Raw genomic sequence first — 22,377 nt, 5'->3', positions numbered from 1 at the left:
AAGCTTTCTCAGTTAGCTGCACCAGGGTGAGGGGAGTGGGAGACGGAGGCGGATGGAGCAGAGCAGAGCTGCGGCCAGCTCCGGTCAGGATTTTAACCGGGAGGGACAGGGGAAGAAATGTAGAATTGGTTTTTTTTTGTTTGTTTGTTTAAATTTTTTTAAAGAGTTTTTTGGCTTCTCAACATGTCAAGCTCAGCTTGGTTTGGGAGCGCGTGGGGGAAAGCCTTGGAGGGTGGGTCTGTGGGGCTGTGCACTCCCAGGGAAGTGCCCGATGGCACGGCCAGCCCTCGCTGCTGGGGTTCAGGAGCTCAGACGTGCCCCAGGACCCTGCCCTTGCTCGGCATCCTTTCAGCCCCACTCTTCCCCAGTCTGGAGCTGGGACTGGGCTCCTGAAGCATTTCTGAGGAGAGCTGAGGGAAGGGCCGGGAGATGGTCAGGCAGCTCTTGGGACCAGACCCCTCCCAGGCCCCTGCCCCACGTCTCGGACCTCCGTCCCCAAGCACCGACCACGCTGGACCTCTCCGGAGGCAAAAGGCTGAGGCACCTCTCTTATTTAAATGAAACTCAAAGTGCCTTGTTGCGCTTTAAATATGCATTTGCCCAGCTTGACCCCAGCTGCCCTTGAAATAATGCTATTGTGCAACGAAGCCCTGCAGGGAATTCTCAGCCGAGCTCATTCGCCCTTTTTCACTGGAGTCAATTAAACGCAGAGTAGCTGGTGATTTAATACGTCCGGTGTCTGAGGCGGCCCCGCAGCCATACAGAGGCTGGCTCTGGCCATCCCAGGAAATGCAGATGTTTCCAAGGGCAGGAGGAACCATTGCCACCAGCTCCCCGCAACCAACCGGGGATTTTCAGCTGGGCTGAATCCCTCTTGCTCTGGTGCAGAGCACGAGACCTGCAGCGGGGCTCCTGGTGTGAGGGAATAACGGAGGCTGAGTTAATTTTTTTCTTCCTCCCTTACAATCTCCCTTTTCTTTCCGTTTCACCACCTCCTTATTTAATGTCATCGACAGTTGCGCAGAGCCATCAGCGCTGCTCGCAGCAGTGTGACCTACTTTATCGTTCCTCGCGGACTTCCTCGCTGAAATGGTGAGCTCAGCGCCCACCCAACCCATTCAGCGCTTCTCAGCTGAATAACAAATCCAATTACGTGGAAGAAAGCCCAGCTTTCACGCTGTCGGTGCCCGGACAGCTCACTTCCCTCTCCCCGGTGCTCGCTGCACCTCCGATGGCTGCGTCCCACACAAGGACCCCTCTGTACGCCTGTGGTCCCCTCTTCCAAATGCTGGTGGGGTAAGGATCAAAGAGGACGGATCCTGGCTATCCGACGTGTCTTTACACTCCTGCCATCCCCCTGGGGAGCTCAGAGATCACATCATGTGTGGTTTTGAAGTGCTGGCTGTTTCGGGAAGCGCTCCGGGGCCGTGCGGGCACAGCACAGTTTGTGCTCCTTAGAAAACTGTTGGCACTTTCAGCCGGGGCATGGTTTAGGAAGGCGCAGCGAAGTGCTGACACCCAGTCCCCGCACAGCACCTGCCCCAACTGCCCTCTTCTGGGGCACCGTCTGCAGGCATCGCAGACACAGACAGGCAGGGGGACGCTTCCAAAGCCGGCCCCCTCCTCTGCCCCCGTTTCTCCCCATGGGGCCGGTGCCCTCCTGGGCTCCTTGGGGTTTCCCACAGGACTCTGCTAATGACTCACTGCTCCTGCTCGGCTCTAATTACACCCCTGCCTAATTACTTTTGCCAGCTTGGCTGGAAAGATGCAGCTGGTGGGAATCGGCTCTTTCGTGAAAGAAAGAGGGGAAACAAAGAGCATCTGGAGATGCTGAGCCCTGGGAGATGCCAGGCTGCAGCGGGAGGTCGGGGGGACTGGGAAGTGCTGGCTGGAATATTTCTGCAAGGCACAGCCATGGGAGTGCAAAGGGACTTAAATGAACCCCCTCCGGAGACCCTCCTGGGCCTCAGCTCTGCCCTGCTGGGGAGCAGGAAGCCTGGCACCGTCCCTGCTGGGGACCTCCAGGATGTCCTCTAGCCAAAAGCGATGGTTGCTGTTTCTCTATAGCCTCACCGAACAAGTTATTGACCCAAAACAGGAGCCTCAGTGCTAGAAGAAGGTTCCCAGACCAGCATGGGAATGTCATGGTGAGGAGACGGGAGAGACAGAACGAGGCAAGGGACCCTTCCCTACTGCAAAAATCAAAGCCCCTGCCATGGCAGAAATAAGAAAATGGTCTGAGGGAATCCCATTTATTTATGCTCCTTTTGATCCACATACTCCTGTGTTCATCACACAGTCACATCCAGCACAGGAATGGGCACTGGCACCCACGGTCAGCAAGGCTTCATCCGTGCTCAGCTCTCAGCAGCTGTATCGCTCCAGCCTGCGTTATTTAACCTTGCCTGTGTAGATTAAACATTAAAAAGGTCAAGGTGACATCTCTTGTATCAGTAGCTAGTGTCAAATATTAGCCTCCCCTTAATTTAAACTTGTTCCAGCCCTAAACAAATCAACACGTTGCAGCGTTTACCCTCCCTCTAACTAATTCACAAACCCAGGTGCCTTCTATGGAAAAGCCAACTCATCCCTTCGCCATTCACCTTGCAGCTGATCACAAGGCAGCTCGCTCACTGAACTAATTAGGGTTTTGCCTTGCCTTCTCTTAATAAAGCCTCTGTGAATGACAAGCCTGTCTGCAAGCCCCAGCCCAGCTTACACCCGTGTCCTCCCGGACCTCCGATTTCTCACTGTGGAGCCAGCACCAGGACAGAACTCAGCAAGGGCAGCAAAGGGGGAAAAGGTGGATGATGCCAAATAAAGAGGTGGCAGTAAACCATATTTCTGTCCCATGGCTATCAAAGTGCTTTTTTTTGAAGCCCTCCCAAAGTGTAAGGAGCCCTTCCAGGTGGAAGCACCAGTGGCAACGCAGCCGTGTGCAGATGACCCACGATGTGGCCACGCAGGGGTCTGGTGGGCTTTTGCTCTACCCTTGCGCGCTATGGGGCTGGGCAAGCCCACGGGAACTGGGATGCTCAGACACACCTCACTGCTGCTTTGGGATCATCTGAAATAGGTGACCCATGTGGCTTGGGGAGAACATCAGTCCCAGCACCTTAGCCATACTGTAATGGCTCGGAGCATGGACAAGGGGTGAAATTGCGGACAGCTGGCTTGGGCTGTTCACATTGCCACACATAGGTGGCCGGGAGAGGCGGGAGCCTCCATCCCCTGCTCTGCAGAGGCAGTTTGCCTCCTCCTGTGAGCGATGCCTGTGGTATAGCAGCAGCCCGGTACAGCAGTGCTGCTGCATTTACTGCAACGCAAGGGTTTGGGATAACGCCTTCCCTGAGGCCCATGCCCCCGCAGCACCCCATGCTCCCCAGAGGCAGTTTCTGGGGGCACCCAATGCGTGGAGCAGAGAGGGCCCACAGGAGAAAGCTCTCTTTAAACACCATCATGGTGGCGAAAGCATTTATTTGCTTTGGTAAATGGGTGAGCGGGGATGAATGGGAACGCCAATAAAATGAGGAGCGGTGAACAGCCATGGAGATACAGGAGCCCTTTCATCTCCCGCCCCACGCCCAGGGAGCTGCCCGTCTCCAGCGAGTGCTTCGTGACAGCGGGCACGCTCGGGGTCACTGACACGGTGCAGGTTTTAAAACCAGCGTGTGACACTGACGGGAGGTGGAGGGAAAAACACGTGCAGCACACTGCTGGGAAATGGGGCACTGCAGGGGCGCTGGCATTTGCTAGCTCCTGGTAAGAAACAGCCCAGCACCACCCAGAGTGCTCATAGAAAAGCCCTGAAGGCTTTGCTCAGTGTATCTCATCTCCTCAAGCATCCCCTTTCCTGCTGCAGCATTTCTGCTGGGCCTCCTCCGCCAGGGGAAGGGGAAATATCTGAAGAACAACGCATCAGTCCCGCCTCCACCCCCCCAGTGTGATGGAGCATCTCCAGTTCTCAGCCGGATGAGATAAAACCTCCTGGAACCTGAGCTGTCCAGGTTTCGGCTAGGACACGCAGCAGTTTCAGTGGGTGACAGGAACTGTACGCCGTCAGATAGCGCACGCAGCCACCAGACTGCCATTTATCTCGGTGCTAGGAGCCTGCTTTGGAGCTGAAGTGGCTGAGATAATGGCTGTTACACTTCCTCCTCTCGTTAAAAGGATGAAAAGCCCTCTGTGGGGGAGAAAACCAGGAGCTGAATGCCGTCATGGCCACATGCCCTTCAGCAAAATGTAAATCTTCTAAGAGAAGGAAAGTAAGTTAAAGAGTGCAATGGGTGCCCGCTGGAACCCCGGTGATAAAAGCAATGCAAACATTTGATTGCAGGCAGGGTGACATCTATTCCTTCACCCTCGATGCGACAAAGTCAACAGCAGAAATACCAAAGGTGTGGAAATGAATCGGGCAGAAAACTCAGACTTAAAATCAAATTTATTTAGAGGAAAAATGACTTTACAAGAGGTTGATGCTGATAACTAAAAAGGAAGATAAATAAAAGCTTGTTACAAACCCTAATGGTTTCTGGCAAGTTACAGAAAAACCGAAGAATTTTACAGTCAATAACCTGCTCACTTTTTACATAATTACAAATTAACATACAGCAATTAGGTTTTACCCTCTTTTTAAAAAAATCTTTTTTTTTTCAACTTTTTTTTTTTCCAACTTTTTTTTTTTTATGGGTTCAACATGAAAATGCAAAGCATTATTTATTTGTTTGTTTTTTTTTTAAGAAACAAACCGAAGGCAGAGGTATATCAGGTTATTATAATACACCTCCTCACTGGGAATTACTCAAGTGCATTCCGTATTAGTACAAAATAAACACCAGGCTAAACTTTAACCATAGGCGAACTGAACTGGACATAAAGAGTTTTCTGAGTCAGTGTTTACTATCAATAAAGAAAATAGTAAAATACTTTAGAGCATGGAAATGATCGATACCTATAGACAGCTTAAATACATACAAAGCTCACAGCTGTATGCAAAGCAGTGGATGTCATCCTGTCCCCCCCTCCCCCCAAGCGATGGAAGCAGAATATATTTGGGCAAAGCATCAGTGTCAGTGAAATGCACGTGGAAAGAAAAGGGCACCGAGCCCTCAAAATGCAGGTGGGAAGGGAGCCAGCGTTATGCTTCCCATGACTCGAGAGCAAGAGGTGTATGAGATTTGGCCAGTTCAGCTTGCCTACCTTTAAAACTTAGCTGCGTCAACAGATCAAGAATGGATCGTGGCTGATTGCTGCCCCTTCTGACAAACGAAGCAAGAGTCAGGAGCAGTACGGGAAGTTTTCTTTCTTAATATTATTTTAAAGGGTGCCTTAAATTATGTTAAATTCCCAAACCTGGCCAGCAGGCAGAATAATTTCCAGAGTTCTGGTTAACAAGGAATGTTTTGTGGGATTTAAGCAGATACTCTCTCTTGTGCCCCCTGCCCAGTCCTCCCTTGGTCCGTGCTACAGACAGCCTACATCAATCACTTCCTTGGCATTTGGCACCTGATGAACCTCTTCTGACCCGGTGAGATTTGGAAGGACTGGATTTGGGTGTTTGAGCAACAGCTCTGCGATACCCTAATGCAGCAAGGAAGGCGCAAGGATGATTGGACTCTACAGGTGCTCTCGCCTTTGAAAGGCAGTAGGAATCCGCTCCAGCTAACGGCATCGCTGTGCTTCGCAGCAGTGGTCAAACTCCAGGGGTGAAGAGAAGGAAGGTGCTGGTGGTGGCGTGGGCTCTCCCAGGGGGCTACACCAGGCCACCAGAAGCCAGTCGCTCTGGTCCTGCCCCTGCCTGCTCTCCTAAATGCCCTGCTGGGAGGTGGGAAGGCCTGGAGGGCTTTGTGAGTAAATGACTGCTGGGTTCTCCCCATGGGGAAAGGGCTCATCCTGCCTGCAGTGGGACTGGAGTTGTATCCGTGCCCACTTTGGTCTAAAACTAATACAAAATGCTCGCCCCTCCCTCCCCTCCCGGGGTAACGCCAAGCCAGCCCAGGAACTTGCCTACCTGCAGCTCGGACTTCCCTGGGGATGCGGAGTGGGGGCAATTACACAGCTGATTGTCTCCACGTAACCAAAATGAAAAGTGACTTGACCAGTTCCATTTAAAGTGCTTTAAGGCATCACACTGACCTAAGAGTTACAGGCTGAGATGATCACGTCGCTTAAAGGAAGCTAAGGCCAACCCCACGCAACTCCACCGAGGCTCACACCCTTTGCTACGGCTGCTCCCTAACCTCCGGGGTCCCCTGGCACTCCCAGCTCACACTGACCGCTTGGTACTTCATCTGAGACGTTCTGGAACCTGTTCTTGTCCCGGCAAACCCATGAAGGAATTACAGGGTTTGGGTTCTCTGAGTGGGATCAAGGGACCAGCTCTGGGAACGAGACACGGCGTGAGGAAATGATACGCTTTCAACAACTGTAGGATGGATGCCAAGTGTGGAACCGAAGCAAATGCACTTGTAAGGCCAGGAAAAGGAAAGGCTTTGGTGTTGCAAAACTGGGACCGCGGCCTAGCAGACAACCTTAGGCAACCTGCAGGGATCAGAGTGGGAATCTGACTTGGGAAACCGATGCCAAGCCTTTCCAAAGAAAACCTGAGAAAGAAAAGGCTAAGGAGATAAAAACAAGCCCTCACCTTCCTAAAGGTGAAAGAAGGAGGAAGCAGTGTGGGAGTAAAGGCTTCATTCCAAAACCAGTGAATCATACAGCGATGTACATCCTCGAGGGACAAAGGCCTGCCCACCAGAATTGAAGACACAAACAGCTTTGATATGCAATATTTCCCATCAGTATGTCCTGATTCAAGCCTGTGGTTTCCAACAAGGAACCATGGGGACCTTAGGAGATCATATAGCAAATATTATTTTCACTGGATGCTCATTTTGGTTTGCACAGGTCAGAAAAGATGGTCAGAGCAGGCAGAGACTTGGCCCTGCGTGTCCCTGTTCATGCTCTTCTCAGAGCCAAGGGACGTGCCCCTGCACTGCGACTTCAGGATGTGCTGGGGAAAGGACAGCGGGAAGAAAAGAAAAGCTCATAGTGGCAAAGGCTGTAACAGACTCCAGGGAACGTTCAGAAATACCAGGGACCTGATCTCTGTTTATACAACAGAGGATGAGCCATGCACTGGTTTGGTTTCCAAAAATTTCAGCTTGGCACATGCATTTGCACAGACACACGAATAGCGGGACAGAAGTCGTCCGGTTACACGGGTGCTCTTCTTGTTGAGAAGAAACCACCGCAACGCCAGCGCGTGGCTCCCTCCTGGTCGAGAAGAGCTGCCTGGATCTGCCCGGACATCGACCGGAGCCTTGCACCACCACAGGAGGCTGTGCTTTGCTCTCCCTTTGCCTCCAAGAAGCAAACCTAAGGAAAATATTTAGACAAGGGAACTAACTGATAGGAGGAGTCCTGTCTGAAGTCACCGCTTCTCTTTCCAGACTTTTCTGGCCCAAAGATGTTCTGCCTTAAAGAAAGCTCTCAGTTGAAATTGTGTAACTCTGGACGTGGCATAGGCTGCTAAGCAGCACTGCCCAAACCCTGTTTTTATAGGAACCAGGGAGATATTGGGTTTACCAATCTCTTGGTAAGGAAACAATAATAAAACAAAACAAAAAAACAACCCACCAACCAAACCAAACAAAAAAAGGGAAGAAGAAAAAAAAACCAAACAAACCACCCTCTCCAAACAAAAGCAAAATTAAAAAAAATAAAAAATAAAACCAAGTAAACTTCTTTTAAAAAAAGAACTCTTTCAAATAAACAGAAAGATAAATATTTTTGCAAGCCCTGCTTGCAAGTAAGAACAAGCACCAAATAACATTAAAAAAGCAAAATAAAAATAAATCAATAAATCTCAACCCTTTTTCCTTTCTTCCTTTTTTTTTTTTTCCTTTTTTTTTTCATCTTAATAGTTTAGAGAGCTTCAAAAGCAAGCAGGCGGCTTAGGATTCCTGCACTGACCAAGACAGACCAGTCTAAGCATCCACCTCACCATCGACACTGCCGATACTCATTAGCACTGAACTCTGAAAATTGCTGCGTGTTACTAGCTTGTGAGAAGCTAAAGAGCAAGTTGAAATCAAACAATAGTGCAACTAAAGAATTATTATTTTTCTTTAAAGAAAAACTAGTAGGAAAGGAAATGCACTTGACAGCTTTGAACTCTGAGCAAACCCTTGAATCATTTTGAAGCTGATCGAGTCTAATAACCATTTACAAATCCACCAGGCTGATTCCCCTGAGAGGGTTTGGAAGAACAATAATTAGGGGGAAAAAAAAATTGGCTTGCTGCATTTCTCTTCCCCTGCTGGATACATCACTGTACTCCCCAGCTGTATAAACATCTCTCGGTCAGCACATCGAGAGCCATCCTTGAACCTTCCCCTTCTGCTGATGGTGACACAGACATGGACTCGTCCACCACAGACCACACAGCAACAGAAACGGACCTGGAAAAGGCACACTGGGCCTTTGGACCCATCACACAATGTTTTTGTTCACCAGAATATATTTTTCTCCCCAGAAATAGTTAGTAAGTGCACGGTATCGTACAGGCAGAGGAACTAAGAGCTGCCTCTTCAGAGTTCACTCTGCTCACAGCACTCAGCCCCCTGACCTGTGACATCTCACTGAAGTGCTCCGAAATTGTTGTCGTTCTGCCTTAGAAACAAGCCGGAGAAGCTGACAAAATCCAGAGAAACATAAGCCTCGTGGTAATGTAAAGAGCAGGGGAAGAAAAATACAAATAACAGAACAAAGGTCCCTAAAAGTAGACTTCCAGCCATCTCTCCAGTAAGTCATCAGGCTTGTAATGAAGGGATGTCAAATACAACTGGAGAAATATATCCCAGCAAAACAAATAAACCATTACGTAGGAGATGGGAAGCAGTAGCTCAAAGAGACTGCTTAAAAAAAGTTTCTTAGAGTTGTTCCCACTTGACCACTACCTGCTCTGGCTTCCCGGGGTTGCCTTACAAGCCTCCCAAATTTCTCTTTTCTGCATTGTTTTAAATACACCCAAAGATGTTCTACTTGATTCTGGAAACAGTGTGACATTTAACTCCTCTGCCCCATAGAAAGCTCTTGGAAAAACCTCCAATTTTATTTGTTCCTTGAATTTTCATTTTGCACACTGTAACTGCTCCCTGGTGTGCAGTACCTTTCTGAAACCCAACAGTCCATTCCATGAGCACAAGAGGGGCGTGCGAGCCCATGGTGTTACAGTTGGAGCAGTAAGGGCGAGATATTTAATATCTGCACGCTCCCTGAAAGTCATCATCCATCCCCACGGGCCGAGCTAAGCTTGGCTGAACAGACTGTGAGCACATCCCAGTGGAAACACAGATACAGAGATGGATATGTACAGTATCTCTATATATGCCAGTGTGTACGCACCATTTGTGAAGTCCCAATCTTTTGCTAAATGCTTGGTTTTGGTTACCTTCCCCAGAAAAGGGGAATTTGAAGGCACAGACCCCTTAAGGCTATGTTCTCCCGTCCTTCAGCAGTGTGAACAGACAGAAACCATCCAGCCCAATCCATTGGAAGCGAGGTTTGCACAAGGAGATGGTACCACTTGCCATGCGGTCAGCCTCTGCAACGTGAGGTCATGCAAAACCGAGGAGAGAGGCCCTTTCCTACCACATATAAACTTTCATAACCTGTTTTATTCAAAACCTCCAGATGCTTGTCAGATGCAGGCACGAGCAGCGTGCTGTGGAGTAGGCAGGGAGATGTCCACTGTACCAAAGCTGCGAGTGACCAGTGGTGCCATCCGCGCTCAGCAGAAGATCTCCTCGCCCTCTGGAGGTGCTTCTGATGAGTGAGAATCTGTGGAAAAAGAAAACAGGTGGGATTCACTATGGGAATACAGCAGTACGGCAGGCAGAGCAGGACTCCAGACACGGGGGAGCCCTGCTCTCTGCCCAATCCACTAGGGGCCTTGAAAGGTGTCCAGTTCCCAAGGAACTATCGTGAAATTACAGCCTGGAATTGTTAAATGTTCCCAGGCACAAGTTGGAAAACTTGTGTGAGTTAACATGGATCAGCTGGTCATCTCAGAGTGTGAGATCAAGCTGCATGTGGGCAAGAAGTTTCGGGTGCAGAACTGAGTCCTAAGGGGACTGCCAGGGGAAAAAAAAAAAAAAAAAAACACAACTTTTTATTTTCAGATCAAGAGACATGGTAGACCAGCTCAGGGGAAGGGAGAGTTCACGAGAATGTTTGCAGGTATTGCTTACAAACTGTAAGAGAGCTAAAACTGTCAGCAATGCTGGAGGGGCTGCAACAGCCAGGAACATCCCAGCAGCAGCTTCTGAAAGCACATGCACTGAAGCAGGACATTCTCCTCCTAGAAGCAGAGCAAGCTGAAAAATACAGGGAAGATCTCATTTGTGGAATCTGCTCAGAACAGGACAAGGAAGGGAAGGAAAAGGGAGCCAAGCATGTCCCTCTAACAACCCCAGGGGCTGCAGAGCAGGCAGAAAAGCCCATAGAGATCACTTTAAGCTGAGAATTCACTCATCACATCTGACCTTCTCCATCCCTCACTGTTACCATCTCTGCTTAGGCGAGATGGCCTCCAGAAGTTCTCTGGCAGGAGGGAAGTGCCCGCTCAATGACCCTGAAAACACATCTGTGACCTCCTGGCACTCACCAGTTTGTTGGGAGCGATGTCCTCTGCCCTTTTTCTTCTTTTCCTTTTTCTCCTTTGGTTTGGATAAACTGAAGAGCCGGGTAGGCATCTGGGGCTGTTCCTCAGCTGCCTTGTTAGTCTGGTTTGTTGTGCTAAGCAAATGGAAAGTGCTTTTCTCTTTGTGTGTCCTTGAAAGACTGTTCCTTTTGGGGGAGACAGACAGTTCTGCATCAAAGTGCCCTTGTTTAGGAAGGGAAGGGCTCTTTTGCTTGGAGAAGTCTTCAATGCTGGACTGGGAGGAGACTCTTGCAAGTTTCTCATGTGTATTTGACACCTATAAAAGAAAAGAAACGAGTTTCACTGGGGTATGAAAGAAGCTAGCAGAGAGTCCAGATAGGAGAGGTATTTCTGAAAACACAGCTTGCTCTTGTGAACATCCAGCCCATACACCACCTAACACGCAAAGCCGTAAGAGAAGAAGCCCTTCCTGCTTAAGACGAAGAAATGATGCATACGAAGAGTAACGCTCCGGTATCTTTTGTTCCTACGTGTACTATGCTATGCGTCAACAAGCCAAGGGCAAACATTCTCTAAGATCTCCACACCGAGACTCACCCGGCGTTTTTCGCGCGCACAGACGGTGGCAGGAGGCCAAGGGGGAGCGTGCCTCTCCGGGCAGGGAACGCCAGCGCGCAGCACCGGCGAGGCGTGTGGCGAAGGAAGCCTTCCCAAGCAAAAGATGAAAGCAAAACGTTTTCCTGATTTTTTCTAACGTCTGTCTCAGGGTATAATTGAGCCCTCGCATTCAAAGGGAAGATCAAAACAACAGCTCCACAAAGCCTCACCAAACCCGCTATTAATAGCTCTGAACTGTCAGCGAGATGCCCGCCTCGAGAAGGTGCTTCCTTTCCTTGATCTGCCAGGCCTCAGTGATTTTACCTCTCGGCCTTTCCCACAGCATCTGTGCCCCCAGCACGCCTCCGTACGCCTGATGCTGAGGCAGCCTCGCCGCGTGCTCGGGGAGCTTCTGGCCTGATCTGGGTGGGGTGGGAGGGAGCAGGCGCTCCCCCGGTGATTTGCTTTTCAGAGCTCACTGCTGAGCTCCGCAATTAGTCCATTCAGGCACCCAAAATCATTTCCATTCCGCAATCCAGCGTTTGCAAACTAATTTCGCTACAGCTCTAAGCAAATTGCATTCAAAATTAGCGAGTTATAAACAAACAAACGATCAACAGCAGGCTCAAGGTTCAAATGCAGCCTGTGTTTTGCAAACTGATGCGTGCTTTCCTCTGTCAGATTGCTGCACGGTAATAAAAAGTGAACTCCGTGCTAAAAAATGCACAGTACAGAACAGGATTTGTGCCTGAGCTTTTCTTTTTCGTGCTGGGCAGTCAGATACCAAAAGCCTCTCGGCACCAGAGCAAGCGACCTTTGCTTGCTGGGTCATGTCCAGACTGCAAATGCCTGGTCTTTTTAGCACAGGGACAATGTCCATCTCTCTGCTAGATACCTGGAACACTTTTGGACTGACATAAGCACACAAACTGCAAACAACGAGGCCTTGCCGTGCAGTTACCAGTCCTCCACAGGGCCATGCGAGTGGCTTCCGAGGCAGCCGCAGGGTGCAGGTGGGCAGCAACGCGTGGGCTGTTTCTGAGAACGAACTCTCACCTGCCTCAACGCTGCACAAAGCCAAACCCACGGGGGGCGAATGTGAAAGGCTACACCTTGCATGCCCCAGTGCATCTTCCCCGGGCGCCAGTCACCTCCCTGCCGCCGTCTGCCAACCAGCGGCACCAGGATGCGGGCAGAGCTCAGCGGCAATACCTTGGCAAAACACAGCCCTGCCCATCGTGTGCAAGGAAAGAGCCAGTTTTAAACGTCAGGCCCCACGTATCCAGGTCTGGGTTGGAGCCAGGCTATTGCTACTGCAGGGCAGGCAGGGAGCTCCCTGCAGAGCGCAGCTCCCCCAGAAGCCTGCCTGTTGGCAGCATTTACCTGGTTGTGGTCCGTCTCCAACCACATTTGAGGTAATCGCTCCATGTCTCTCTTGAACTGCGCCTTCTCCCTCTCCAGCTGCTTCTGAGCCGTACGAAGCCTCTCCAGGTCGAGCTGGTAGGAAGCTTTCTTCACCTGCAGCTCCTCCCGCTCCCGCTCGAGGTCCTGCCGCCCTCTCTGGACCTGCTCCTCCCGCTGGGCCAGCTGGGCCTCCTGCTCCGTCAGCTGGTTCTCCCGTGCTTCCCACTCCTTCTCTCTCCTCCGCCTCTCCTCCTGGTGCTGCGCCTGCTGCTTCTTCAGGTTGGCGAGCTCCTGGCGCTGCTTCTCCAGGTTGCGCTGCTTCTCCTGCTCCAGCAGCGAGGTCGGGCGGAAGAAGCTTCGGGTTAGGGCCCTCTCACTCAGGGCCAGCTTCTGGTCCTCGATGTAGGTGTCTTGCTGCAGGACGACACCCTAGGAGGGAAGGAGGGAGACATGACTGCAGTGCCCTTTCCACGCTGAGCAGCTCATGGTGCTGCTGAACTGTGTCTTTCTCCACCACATTCCCTGCTCAGCACTGCCAATGGGCTGCTGGAGGATGCTGCGGTGGCAGCTTTGCTGGTCGAGATCTAAACCTCCCCCGGCAGCTTCCCAAATTCAGGTGAGCACCGGTTTGCCTGGGAGCAGCTAATTCCTACTGCTGTGCCAGGAGGCTGAACGCGAGCCGACTGCAGGGTATTTGGCCCCGCATGGATGTGAAAGGAGAAGGGGAAGGAGAGACGGGGGTGAAGCGCAAGTCACTGTTACTGCCTGGTGTGATGCAGTTTGGGCACATGGCATGCAGAAGCGGGATGAGCGGCCAGCCTACCTGCAAAGCACTGAGCAGCTTATGGAGGCTGGTAATGCTTTGGAGAACCTGCTGCAAGAAAACAGAAGCGTTGCTATTAGACCCATTTGGTGCCAGGGCACGAGTAAAGCACCCTCCTTTTCCACCGTGACCCACTGGTGAGCCTGACAAGCTGCATGGCTGTCCCTCTACACCCTCGTTTTTCTCACTCTTCACTTGCAACGACTGTATCATCCCCTGGTACACAGCCTGGCCCCAAATGTACCCCCTTGGGCACCTCTCAGAGGAGCCTGGCATTACAGTCCTCACTGGCCTAGACATCAGCCCAGCACACGGTCACTGAACAACCCAGCTACGGGGAAGGAACGTGCAGAAACACTGCACAGACCTCACGGGATCTCCTGGCTTGTCTCTGTGAACCACTTCCCACAGCGTTAACAAACAGAGGAATTGGGATGAAACCTGGGCGTTTGCTTTGAAATTTCAAGGAAATAACTTCCAGGAGTGGACAAAGAAAAAAATCTTAAAATGAATGCGTGCTTTTTGCCCTCTTCCACCCCAGCTGACCTGTAAAAGTCCCCCTGTCAATAGACAAGAAAACCGTGCTACGCAGCAGACACACAGATAAACGCGAACGCATTGTGCATCACCACAGAGCCAAGAGCAAGCCACTTTGGAGTGATGCCCTATCCCAAAATACATTTTCAGGCCAGCTAAAATATTCTCTGAATCTCATATATCCACCAGTTACTTTTAAGAAGAAAAAAACACAGCAGTGTTTGCAATAGTGGTGTGATAGCCAGTGCTAAGAGAACAGCTTCTCATTCTGCCTTTAATGCTAATTGGGAGTTATGAATGTGTATCAAAGGGAGAATAGAAATCTAATTGCCCCAATTCACTGCACCTGCAACATAAAATTAAACTGCCTCTGTCTGCAGATGCACAATAAATACAGTCCTGCGCATCCTAGTGGTAATTAACCCTTGATGCCTATAATCAGCACATACCATCCTGCTGGCAAGCAGATGACAATCAGCAAATTCCCTGTCTGAACATCCAAGGTTAAACAAATAAATGACACAGTGGGTTCTGCTTAATGTATTTAAACGTCTACATGCGCTTCAGCTAAATAATGTATTTTCTTCTGCATTATCACCTATTGAGACAAATTCACTTGTCACCTAAATGAAGGAAGCAGATGAGCAACCGAATCAATTCTTACCTCGTTATTCCTTTTCAGCATGAACATCAGATTAGCATTTCCACCCTATGAAAAGATCACACAGACTTAATATGAGGACAAATGAGAAATCACAGCAAATGTGTTCTGAAGCTGAACTAATGACAGACACATTAAACACCCCCCACTCCCCACCTCCATGTTTCATTCTGGGACAATTCGTATATGTTTTTTAGGCAAGTTAAAATCATATCACATCAAATGTTAATTAGGTATCATTTTGGAGTTACACGATGAATCAATCCACAGCAAGAATAGGTGCAAGGTTATATCTGACCTTGTCATTTCAATAATGATGCATAATTAAACACATGCTTTGGCTGATCTGCAGACAGATGGTAGATAACCTCTGCCACAAAGGAATACTACTGATCTGAAATGGTTTTCAAGTCAGGATTTTAGCTACAGTGAACCGTTTTTAACTCCATACATCCAATTTTATTTTAACTTATTAGGATGCATCTAGTTGCCAAGAAATTCAGGCATTTTTCAAGACTTGAATTGTCACCGTCTTGAACTCAAGAGTGGTAGCAGACAGATAAACCAAGTAATACCTTCTTTAAAATGCTGTCCGACTCTGTTCTCCGAAGGTCCTGAGCATCGTCACCTTCATCCTTCACTCCACCTAAAGGAAGAAGCCAGCATTGAAACTGGTTATTCAGCATTTTAAGCCACAGATGAACTTGCTAGTGTCTGAGAAATTTAATACAGGGAACTGAGATGTTTCACAACAGGGGCCAGAGAGCTCTTCACACTTTAACTAAATGCATTTGCTCCCTCCATATACAGAACCTGCCAGTTCCACCAGAAAAGGGGGATCTGAATTCAGAGGAGGACTGACATTGGTTTCAAACAATGTGCTGATGACACACCTTTAGCTTGTGCTCTGTCTAGCCCCCAGACTGTTTTCTACTCCAAAAGAACATTAGCTGAGAAGTTATGAGGCAGAATAAGAGCAGATGGAGAAAAATAACAATATGATCTCAGGGTATATTATTGCAGATACAGTTTCAATGCCTCTCTGTCCAAATGCAATTTACAGCTGGGTTAGACTGCTGTGCAATACTGGTGTGTAATTTTATGCTAACAGTTTTTCTACAGCCTTGGTTATCAGAAACCTTTATCTTCAAAGGGACACTGGACTTCTCTTTCTGGCTTCTCCCTGCATGGCTCACATCAGTGTTCCCAAGCAGGACTGACCTGACTTGTGGGGCCAAGAGAGATGCAGCCCTCCACCTTCTGTGCCCAAGAACACGTTCTTTCTGCTCGCAGCGTGTGAAGAAGTCACAAAGCTCTTTGGTCCTCTAGCTCTTGCCAAGACCACACTCCCTCTGCCAGCTGAGATGCAGCCCATGGGGAAATTCCTTGCTTGCACTGGTAACCCCCCTACCTCTTCTCTTCTAATGATAAAGGACTTGACTTACACCTGTATTTGCAGCAGCATGAAGGACACAGCACCTATTGCAAAGGCCCTCTCCCCCCGCCACCCTCCAGGCAGGCTTTGCTATTAAAGGCTGACCCTCACATCCTCCTAACAGACCTTCTCTCCTGCGCCACGTCCTGGGACCTTCCACCTCTCTGCAGGAGGACACACCTCCCTTCTGTTTTGCTGGAGGGGAGAACGAAGGGGAGTCTGGTTATAAGCCTTGCCCAAGGTTGCACAGGTTGTGAACAGAAGAACTGGAGATGAAAGCCAGGTTTCATGCCTCCTGGCCCACAGCTGAACAAACACGCCCTGCTTTCTTTTCCCCAAATCTCCCAAGAACCTATAACTATTGAATTATAATCTCATTCAATAAAGGTTATTTCTAGAAAAACAACAACAACAACAAACACCAAAAAACAACAAAATCAGAGTGCAAGGGGGAGTGCTGGGCAGCAAACAGCCTGAGGTTGTCCCATTCATCACTGCGAGAGTGAGGCACAGCCCTAAACAACCCTCTCCAGCCCTCAGTGTGAATATATTTGTCATTATGATGACAAGGCCTGTTGAGAGCTTTGCAGCTTTCCAATAGCTGGGAAAATCTCTACATACTTCTCATGTCTGACTGTCTGGAGCTAACACTGCTCCTTTAATGCAGGAGGTCAGATGGGGTCCAACGATCCCAGTGCTGAGACAGACACTAGCACAGCAAAACTGGCTGTATCGGGAGTGTGAGAGAGACCACAGAGAAAGGAATTTGAGGACAGGGAAGTTTCTGATGACTAGGGCAAAGAAAGCGAGCATTGGGAAGCAGCCAACTATGCAGCTGAAATAAATATTCACTCATTAGCTTGGGAGAGACTTAATTGCAGGAATAACACATGCAGTTGTATGTGGAACACAAATGCATAGAGAGCACAGCCAGGGGAGAAGGTGCTGGATTCAGCAATATTCTCATCCATTTGCAAATGCAACAGCATGAAGAGGCTCCTGCTGTAAGATAACTGAAGAACGAAGAACAAAGCTGCGGACACTTCAGTAAGAAGATCATGAAGAAACTAATCTATAAAGAAAAATGCTTTCATGTAGCATGAAAATGAAGAAGGAAGAATGATTTAAAAAAACATGGAGAGAGAGAAGCAAAGAGTTCAGATGTTTAATCCTCATATAGCTGTGGGGTCTCAACAACTACCATTCTACCCGTACCTGTGCTTTTTTCCTAATCTGATATTTAATTTAACTATTGATATTGCAGAAGAGCAGGGAAATCCAAATTCACCAGCTGCTGAAGTCCTTCAGAAGCAAGAGGACTTGATGACATTAAATATCATTAACAAATGGTGCTGTGGGCACATGTAACTACTCACACTTGGAGGCGTTCATCTGATGACTGTCAAATCCTCCAAAAGTTTCTGCCCTTCTAGGAAGAGAGATGGGGCCAACTCCTCCTTCTTGGTCAATGGTGGTGCTAGCCTGTTGCCCGAGGGCACAGCCCAGGCTCCTGTTTACCAGGTCTTGCAGCAGTTCAACTGAGAGGATAAAAAAGCAGAAATATCTCTGTGAAAGATCACCTCAGACTTCTGAGCTATTTTCATCCCTACCTTCACATGCTTTTGCATACTAAGAACTCATGTTTCTATGACAATGACATGAACAGTACATGTCCCCCCTGCAAAAACTCACTCTGACAACAGCATTTAGTAATTTTTACCCTTTCCAAAAATCACACTGAAAAGTTGCTCAAGTTTTCATGTAACCTTGCCAACAGACTGGCTTGTTTCTTGCAGGTACCAAAAATGCCTGCTGGAATCTGAGTCCCCCTTCAATCCTTGCTGAGCCTGAAGCACAGCAAAATACAGTATGGTCCACTTTTCACACAAGTACGAAATCCTGGGCTGCCCCTGATCCCAGCTCAGATTCAGTGCAGGGTTGTTTACTGTGCTAAGACTTCTTTTCTGCCTTCTTTCAACAGCCACCAATACCTGCTTCTTTTCCTGATCCTCATTACCTGTCCCTAACACAATACCATGAGTAGCAGTATCTCCTGATCTATGCTATTATTCTTTCACTTGGATTAAGAAGGCTTCCCCTGCAAAAACGGTGCTTGAGAATTGATGTATTCACTGAAGGCAGGCGTGCTGGTTAGTGTAACTAATGTGTCACACTGACTTGCTCACCTTCATTTATTGCAGTTTTCATAATGGCCTCGCCTTTTGGTGCCTCTTCAGTGTTGGCTCTGAAGAGCAGCCGGGAGCCTGGCATGTCCTCTTGAGCAGAGGTGTCTGCCATGTCCCTGAAGATCTTGGTCTTTTCCTCCAGCAAGACGAGGATCTGCTTATCCTTCTGATGAAGTTGTTCTGTGGGGGTGAACAGAAAACAGAGATGAAGACAGAAAAAGCTTCAGCAAGGAAGCAGAGCGATTCCTGAGATATTGGCCCCATCTAGTGGAACCTGATGACACAACTGTGCCTCGGCTCAATCTTGCACAGCAAGAGCACCCATCAGGCTCAGAAAATTCTAATGCAAACGAGGTGTAAATATGGATTGCAACTATTTGCTGGATGCAGGGCCCTCATTGTTCTGGAAGAAGTCATAGCTCAACCATGCATATGAAAAAGGGTCACAAAATCTAACACGACAATTGCAGTCATTTTTTTCAGAACAATTTTCAAGCTCTGCCCTTCTGTCTCAGGCAGTTTCCTACCTTTCAGTGCTCTGACTCTCGTGTCTGACACTTTCTTTTCAAACTCAGACTCACAAGGAACTCCTTCATCTTCATCCTTATCCCTGGATGAGAGAGACACACATCTCAATAAGCACCAAAACACGACTATGTGTATCACCTGCCTTTCCAGAGCAGCTTGGTAGCTTACATGGTGTTTATCGTGTCTTGAATGATCTCTATCCACCCGTTACGCTCTTCTTTGGAGCTGGCATGCACTTCTACCATTTCAGGATCTTTTACACCCATACTGATCAGGAACAAACCCTTCTCTTCATGAGCCACTTCTCGTACGATCAGCTTCTTCAGAGAGATCACAGTGGATTTCTGGTCCTTCAGATGGAAAGAAATGGTGGAGGAGGGCAAAAAGTTAGATATGAACTAACATTCAAAAGGTCCCATTACCAACACAGCTGCCTCTCTTGGGTTGTAAACATTTTTTGAAGCTACTGGCTAATTAAAAAATATAGCATTTTGATGGGGTCACACGACAGGGAAAGGCTTGTTTTCCTCCATTAGTCCTCTAGAAAAAGCAATTTCACCTTGCTCTATTTCAACAGGGAAGTAATTTAAAATTGAATTTGTGGTTTTGCAAACTCTACCATATTTTGCTCTATCTCCAGCAGACCTTTGATCTCATCTCCTCCTGCCCACACTCTCTACTCTGTCATTAATATCACAGCTCCGTAAACTCAGTGAAGCTTGCTAGCAGCTGCTTCACATACCTTATCGTCACAATCTTTCCGTAGGATGGAATAACACCTTATTTTCAAATCCCACAAAAACCCTACTGTTCTTAGAAGCTCATAGTTGACTCCTGCGATGGACCAGACTTGTATATAAAAGGATGTTTATCGTGAGCTACGGTCTTTGTGTAATCGGCCTGCCTAGGTTAAAATGTCCCTTTGCTTCTGGGTCACCAGCACATGAGTGAGCACCTCTGTGCATTTTACAGGATGCTACACTTGGGTGATTTGGTATCAGCTCTCTCTGTGTAGGGCCCTGCGTTTGTGCAGCTCATTGATGGAACTAGAATAACAGATTATCAGCTTTCAAAACATTCAAAGAATAAAAAGGACACAAACGTTCACCTAGTCTAAACCATGTCTGCAAGGTACAGCCAAAACAGGCCCAATTAGGTACCAGACTTTCTCTAGCAGGTCAGTGTGTCTAGTGCTTTAGGAAGCCTGCCTTCAAAGGTGAGTGGTTTTGGTTTCTTGCATTACAAATATATTCTTCTGACATTTATTTGTAAGCTTTACTATTGAATTTACAGCAGTGGTGTTCCCTGCCCCCCACAGCGGTTCATAATATATTAGGACATCAGCCTCTGCTAAGATTTGTTTTTACAATGTTTGTGTTATCCCATTACTTCCCTTCCCCCTGGGATCACTGCTTCAGTTTGCGCAGCCTGAAAATGAGTACGTGTATCGAGTGGCAGGCAGATTTTCAAGGCCAATTATCAGCAATGCCAAGGCACTGCAGAAATCAACATGAGTGGGGTAAGTGGGGAAAAAAAGACATGCTTTCCAATCACAAAGAAAGGAGCCTGCTCAACAAACAAAACAGTTATAAGCAGGAAAACAAAGCTGTTTAGCAGACAACGGCTGGCTTTACTGAGGAACCCATATCAAGGGTCTCTCTCACAGAAAAGCAAGGGAGAAGAAAAGGGTGAAGCCTTACCAGTGAGGCAAAGACATATTTCTGGTCCTTCTCCTGCAGGAATATGAGCATGTCAGAGAGGAGAACAGCCTGGACTTCTGCAAAAGGAAAAGAATACCAATATAACCATGCGGCCCACTCCTAAACAGATTTGTCTTTTAATAACACCAGTGCTCCGGCCGCTGGGGAGCGTGAGGGCTGGTTTTGGGTCAGCCTGCAGTGCTGCTCGATCTGCTGGTTGGCAGGCACAGCTCCTGGAAAGGCCGTGCTGCTGTGCAACGCCGAGCTGCCCTAGGAAACATGCAGGGCCCTCACCTCGGTGGGAGGGCTCCTCTCCAGCCACAAGCTTCCTAGCAGGTAGGACACGGTGTAACAGCAAAAGCTAGTGACGTTTACTGAGTAGAAGCGCTGTTTTCTCAAACAATCAATATTTTAGCCCTTGAGCAAAGTATCTGCACAGGAAGATTGGGGTTTTATGGTTCTCTTGATGAGTAGTTTGGGGAGTGTAAATTATCATGCAACAGCAACATTTGTCAGCTGCAGTTTCTTTCCCAGGAAATACTGACTTCAGGAGCCACCACTAATTCTGCTCGCAGACAAATACAAGCCTTGCTAACTCCAAGGGGAGCCAACATAGCCCTGCATGAGATGCAGGACCTGGCTTTCTTTCATGGGAAAAGGAAGCGTAATATCAAGCAAACTGAGGATCTTAAATCAGAATACAGGCTTTTCCCAAAGTACGCATACAGCCTTCCAAGTCTCCTAATGACATATCATGAAGTTGCACTGTAACTACCAAGCATAAGGCCCCACCCATACCCCTCAGCACAAAGAGTTTTTGTGTAATGTACTTGGGAAATCTTGTGACAGACAGGAAGCAAACCAAAAAGTGAAGTCATCCCATGGGTTCTTCCCTTCCATTCTGTTTTGGGAAGACAGGATCCTTTTCAGAAAAAAAGAACTACCAAATTTTAATCAAAGCTGCAAAATGAACTCAAAGCTCTGGGAGGTTTGAAAAAGTCAGCAGTTGACTCTGTTCTTCTCTATCACTATATTTTCTGCGCACTCTGCAGAAGGGGAAATGCTAAAAACATCCAAGAAAACTTCTAAATTTCTCTCTCTGCTCCACTTAAAATACCATAAAATAGCCTAAGTATCTGAACCAGCTGTTCTCCTATGGGGCTCCGCTGTTTCTCTGTAGGACCTGCTTTCCCTGGGAGCTTGCACTACAGACAGGGGCATTTCTATGACTTATAAATGCAAATGCAGCCTGTACTTATCAAAAGATTTCACAATCACAGCATAAGTTGCTTAATCCACCATTTAAAATCAATAGCAATCTTGGGAGCCTGGAAACCATCTGTAAACTTCCTGTTTCCAAAACCTCAAAATAAATCCTATCTGATTTGGAATTTCGCCTATCACTGCCTCACTGCCCAGCACATCACCAGACTATGCATCTCCATTCATGCCCAAGTACCCTGGTGTAATCAGCTGATGCTGGGAGCAAGAAGGAATCAGCTGCAAGAAAGAAAGCCCAGCCTTCCTGCTGAGCCCTAAGAAAGCTCTGCCTGCTTTCACCACTGCTGTTGTCCCAGCTTAAGGCTTGCTTGGGAGATTTAGTGCTTAACTCAGTAAAGAACTTCAGTGCCATGTCGAGAACTTTAGAGCACAGCACTTCAGAAAAACCATTTCCATGCGATGATAAACAAAAAGCAATTCAAGAAAACATGGACACACACGTAACCAAGCAAGAGGCAGCTGCAGGGACACCAGAGCCTCCCCAGCCTCTCCTGAGCAGCTTGCGTCAGCAGCTCGAGAGGTTTAAAAGCAATAAATGCCTGGGACACCTCTCTCAAGGCCT

At 48.2% G+C, this 22,377-nt stretch overlaps 1 protein-coding gene across 9 annotated transcripts in view; it reads right to left on the bottom strand.

Annotated features, from left to right (window-relative positions):
* Positions 1 to 4,423: 4,423 nt before the first annotated feature.
* Positions 4,424 to 22,377, bottom strand: part of AKAP13 (A-kinase anchoring protein 13) — a 218,535-nt gene continuing 200,581 nt past the window's right edge. For 4 of the 9 annotated variants that reach the window (XM_083850425.1, XM_083850429.1, XM_083850432.1 and 1 more), the window contains 12 exons: positions 20,535 to 20,611; positions 19,003 to 19,184; positions 18,834 to 18,916; positions 18,307 to 18,486; positions 17,497 to 17,658; positions 16,247 to 16,315; positions 15,261 to 15,331; positions 14,689 to 14,733; positions 13,488 to 13,538; positions 12,644 to 13,093; positions 10,667 to 10,979; positions 4,424 to 9,840 (listed from right to left, as the gene is read on the bottom strand). In XM_083850425.1, coding sequence (XP_083706551.1) covers positions 9,791 to 9,840; positions 10,667 to 10,979; positions 12,644 to 13,093; positions 13,488 to 13,538; positions 14,689 to 14,733; positions 15,261 to 15,331; positions 16,247 to 16,315; positions 17,497 to 17,658; positions 18,307 to 18,486; positions 18,834 to 18,916; positions 19,003 to 19,184; positions 20,535 to 20,611 — 1,733 coding nt within the window. In that variant the 3' untranslated portion in view covers positions 4,424 to 9,790. The remainder of the gene's footprint in view (positions 9,841 to 10,666; positions 10,980 to 12,643; positions 13,094 to 13,487; positions 13,539 to 14,688; positions 14,734 to 15,260; positions 15,332 to 16,246; positions 16,316 to 17,496; positions 17,659 to 18,306; positions 18,487 to 18,833; positions 18,917 to 19,002; positions 19,185 to 20,534; positions 20,612 to 22,377) is intronic. The other 5 variants (XM_083850427.1, XM_083850428.1, XM_083850430.1 and 2 more) reach the window with 5 other exon arrangements.

Source organism: Anser anser (genome assembly GCF_964211835.1).
Source record: "Anser anser genome assembly, chromosome: 10".
Taxonomy (NCBI): Eukaryota; Metazoa; Chordata; class Aves; order Anseriformes; family Anatidae; genus Anser; species Anser anser.
Note: the sequence above shows the minus strand (reverse complement) of the source record. Positions and strands in the feature narration are given on the sequence as shown.